The sequence below is a fragment of the Limulus polyphemus genome, unplaced genomic scaffold (genome assembly GCF_000517525.1).
Source record: "Limulus polyphemus unplaced genomic scaffold, Limulus_polyphemus-2.1.2 Scaffold1434, whole genome shotgun sequence".
NCBI classification, from domain to species: Eukaryota; Metazoa; Arthropoda; class Merostomata; order Xiphosura; family Limulidae; genus Limulus; species Limulus polyphemus.
The window spans coordinates 240,867-245,129 of record NW_013667044.1 but is presented as its reverse complement, the minus strand read 5'-3'; the positions used below and the strand labels follow the sequence as shown (position 1 = coordinate 245,129).

The 4,263-nt window shown below is 30.9% G+C and overlaps 1 protein-coding gene across 1 annotated transcript in view; it reads left to right on the top strand.

The window, feature by feature from the left end:
- Nucleotides 1–1,127: 1,127 nt before the first annotated feature.
- LOC106463547 (tumor protein D52-like) overlaps nt 1,128–4,263 on the top strand; it is an 18,471-nt gene continuing 15,335 nt past the window's right edge. Inside the window, exon 1 of the mRNA XM_013923597.2 lies at nt 1,128–1,353. Coding sequence (XP_013779051.1) covers nt 1,302–1,353 — 52 coding nt within the window. The 5' untranslated portion in view covers nt 1,128–1,301. The remainder of the gene's footprint in view (nt 1,354–4,263) is intronic.

The window sequence follows — 4,263 nt, the reverse complement described above, 5'->3', positions numbered from 1 at the left end:
AAAAAAAATGAAGCATTGAGTTAATTAATGATTGAGTTAGTTCAGTGGCAGTTAGGCAGTGATAGCTATTTCATCTGTGATTTAGTTAGAATTACACAGTGAGGGTTACTGCTTCTGTGACTGAAATTATGCAAGTACGTTTATTTGTGAGTGAGGCCCATGCTAATTTTCAAAAATTCTGATAAACGTTATCTGCATTGTATTTGAAGTTAGTCCTACAAGCAAACGTAGCTTTTAACAAACGCTATTGACTTATTAAAAAAATGAATAAATTAATTATCATTTTGTGGACTGACTTGACATTACTTTTTACCAAATAATACAAAATAACTCGCCCAAGATAGAATACTTACAACACTAACAAAGATAAAATAAAACAGATAACTCATTCTCATGCTCAACAAACTGTACAAAGCCTCATAACAATTAAAGTGAAAGCTTATATGCTTATTGATATAAGCTGAAAATTTGTAGTGTGAATTAACAAAGAAATCTGTTTTTGTGTTTTTTTCCGTATTTCACAGTCGTCTATATGTACTGTTCAAATGTGTATGGTACACATGTACTACATTTTCAAAATATATTTATGTGATGACTGACAAACCAACCAAATTAATAATAAATTGGTAATTAGTATTCCAAATAATTTAACACTTAAAATATATTCATTAAAATATAATCCATATTTGGTTTTAAAGTCATATTTGTAGCTCATTTTGCGAATTATTGAAAATGACATTTTTAATTGTCTTTCAAAATTTGTAGTGCACACTTGAGAGATTTACACATTTTTATTAAAAGGTTGGAGAAGAACGACCTTTAAATTCCAGAAAATTATAAAAGAACTTTCTATTTGAACCAACGTTTCGCCTTTGCGGCTTCATCACGGTTAATATGTCATATACAGTCCTATTGAAAATACTATAGCAGCTTGTCATGTACAGTCTCGTTGAAAATACTATAGTAGTTTATCATATACAGTCCTCTTGAATGTACTAACCCTGATGAAGCCGCAAAGGCATTGGTTCAAATAAAAAGTTCTGGAATTTAAAAGTCGTTTTTCTCTAACTTTTTAATAACATTTTTTTTAAATTTACGCCCTCTTATGGTGTTAATACGTTACTAGCAGCGGGTGATTGTGAGTAGGATTAACTCTAGTGACGGAGACAGTTTAACGAAAAAGGCAATATTGTGAGTCAGCTGCTGAAATTATTTTTATATAAAGTACTCCTACTACTAATACTATTGTAGCAAATTGGTATAAATTTTGTACTAGTTGTTTGAAGTTTACCATATTTAAAATGGCAACAACTCCTGGTGAACAAAAGAAAACAACATATTCTGAACTAACTGGTAAGAACTATAATTAAAACTAATAGAAAACTAAGTAAAACTGTGATTTTATGTATCGTCCTCACAACTGTAGTCATAATGCATTGCTACAGGCACAACAAAGGTTAAGAGTTGGAGCCTGGCTTCTTTAAGTTTAACCTAAATACTAATATTTACATAAAATCTGACAAAAAAAGGACTATTTTGTCTTTAAATAATTCAACTTTCAAGGCTGACCCTACACTTGTCCCCCCACCCAATGAAACTCTCTTTCATTTTCTTTTTTTTTATTTTATGAAATCATCAATTTCATTTTATTCTATAAAGCGATTATTTTCACTAACGTACTGTTGACAGCAACTTATTCTAATTTCTGTGGCTTAAGTTAAAGTTAAACTAAGTACTTAGTTTTAGGAAAATAAAAATTGTTATATCTGAAGCCTAACCTGCCATTTTGTGCACTTTTGTCTCAATGATACAACACAAAGATATTAGAGGCCTTTATGATTATCAGTTTGGGATCTATCTCTGATTTCCTAGAAGTTCCAGGATTATTCTTATCACCCAACCTTAAAAATTGGATAAACATAAGCAACTGATCTTGGTCTATTATCCTGACAAATATCTTCATTGAACATTGGTGGAGTCTGAATCACACAAAAACCTTGAGATTATAAATATAAGCATGGATTCCACTTTTAATATGGGGAAATGAAAGTCCATCAATCACCTAATTTATGGAAGTTGTAACTAAATGTATCTTTTAAACATCTTTCATTGAATACCTCAGCAAACCAAATTATTGTTAGCTTATTTTTGTTCATTTCTTCAGTAATTGCACATTCAGTAAATATCCTAAAGTAAAAACAATTTTTCAATATAATTAGGTAGTTTTCACATTTTTTAATATAACTTGTTATTTTCCCTCAATATATCAAATTAGCAGTTGGTAGGATTTACACTTATATGTGAAGATAGCAGAGAAATTTTCTGATATTTTTAAAATTACCTATGAAATATTTAATTTTTTCAGGAAACTTGAGATATGGCCAGAATGTTATAAATCCAAAGCTTGTGTGGATATCTTGATTAAGTTAATTTGATGAAATGTTTTTACTCAAGAGAGTAAAAAAACACTTAGTATACATGTTTATAATTAATTTTAGCAAGTTATTATACCAGGCCTAAATGTCTTTCTGAATTCTAGAAAAACCTTATACACAATTTACTCTATTCTTAGTTTTTGTTCTTTTGGGAAAAATTATTTCATGAAATGAGATATCTTTTAATTATGTTTTTAACTTTAAAGTTGAAAGTACATGAAGTTGGTAGCAGACTCTTCTCTCATGACACCTGATTGAGTATACTAGGTGACTAGTGTCCACAAATCCTCATTTGTATGTACAGTGTGTGATGTCCAACCATGGTAGAACTCTTATTTTTGTGTCCTTGAATTTTTTTTAGATATGTTCTTCTTTTGGTGTAGCCATCACTTTTGATCTACCACGTAGTCATAAAACCTTTTCAAGTTATTTCTGGATGACTTTCAACCTGCATATCAAATATGCTTTTATGGGAGAATTTTTTTTTCAATAAACACACCACACCAAATAAAGCGCAATCTCCATTATATATTTACATGTATCTTAGGGATAGTATTGGGAATTGTAGTGTTAGTCAAGACTTAACTCTAGAATGCCAGCTTTAAATTTTTGATCATTACTACCAAGTGGTATGGAGTCATAGTGGCTTCATGCCGGCATTCTAGGGTTAAACAGACTGATTGCATTTTCTACATTTACTACACCCCTGTGCCAAAAGTCATAGGTAAAAACAAAACAAAAAACAATTTGTATGCTTATTTCAGAGACATTTTTGATGTTACGATGGTATCAGGATGTAGAATGGTATAGGCTGTAACTTTACAGGAGTTTAAGGAAAGGACTGATGATAATTTGGAGGATCAGGGCAGAATTTAGTGATTAGTTTTCTGTTTGATGGGCTAAAAGGCTTTATTTCCTCATAATTTAAATTTTAAAATTATTGAGTAAAAGTAATAAGAATACTACAGTACAGTAAAATTCTTTGATAATGTACTTTGTGGACTCTGCCTTGTTTTATAGCTTAGTCCGTGTGATCAGTCTCGAAACAATAAAATATGTTGATTACCATGAAATAGTTGTGAACATTGGATGGACAAGAAAGAAAGTTAACTTATAGCTAGCCAAACTATTTGTACTATTTCATTTAATCTAAGTAAGTCAAATTGTGCAGTAAAAACATTAATATCTTCTATAAACTATTGGTACTATGAATATCATTAATATATACAAGCTAAATAAAATTTGACCAAAAACAAATCCCTGTGGAATGCCACACTTTGTATCTAAAACATTAAAATTCAGATTTTCAAAATTCTTGTGAAACCATCGTAACGTAACACTTTGAATATCAAATACTTTACTGTTTTAGTGAGAACATCGTGATTTCCCGTCCGAATGGTTTTTCTAAGTCTAACATTTACAGCAGTGATATGCAGACCTATTGTGTGTTTTCTTCTTGCTTTCAGTAATATAAGAATTTTTAAACATTTTCGTTTAGTCAATTTCTATGCAGTTTTGGCATAAACACATGGTCCAAAAATCCGTTGAAGTTGCCTTGTTCTAGTTATCTTTGTGTCTTTGTTCTCTAAAGCTGATAATATTTTGCCCAAGGGAATGTTGAAGTACATCCGTGTTAAGGGTTAACAACTGTAACGTTCTTTGCTGGCCAAGTGGATGCCGCCCTTATGTCACAGCCGACGAATGTTGTGAGAGAATGTCGATTCCCATCTTATTTAATTATTCTACGACAACTTCAGCAATTAATTTTCCTGTATGCCCACTTGAAGAATCATAACCGACAAAACGTTCCTGTGTATCACCTTCCTCG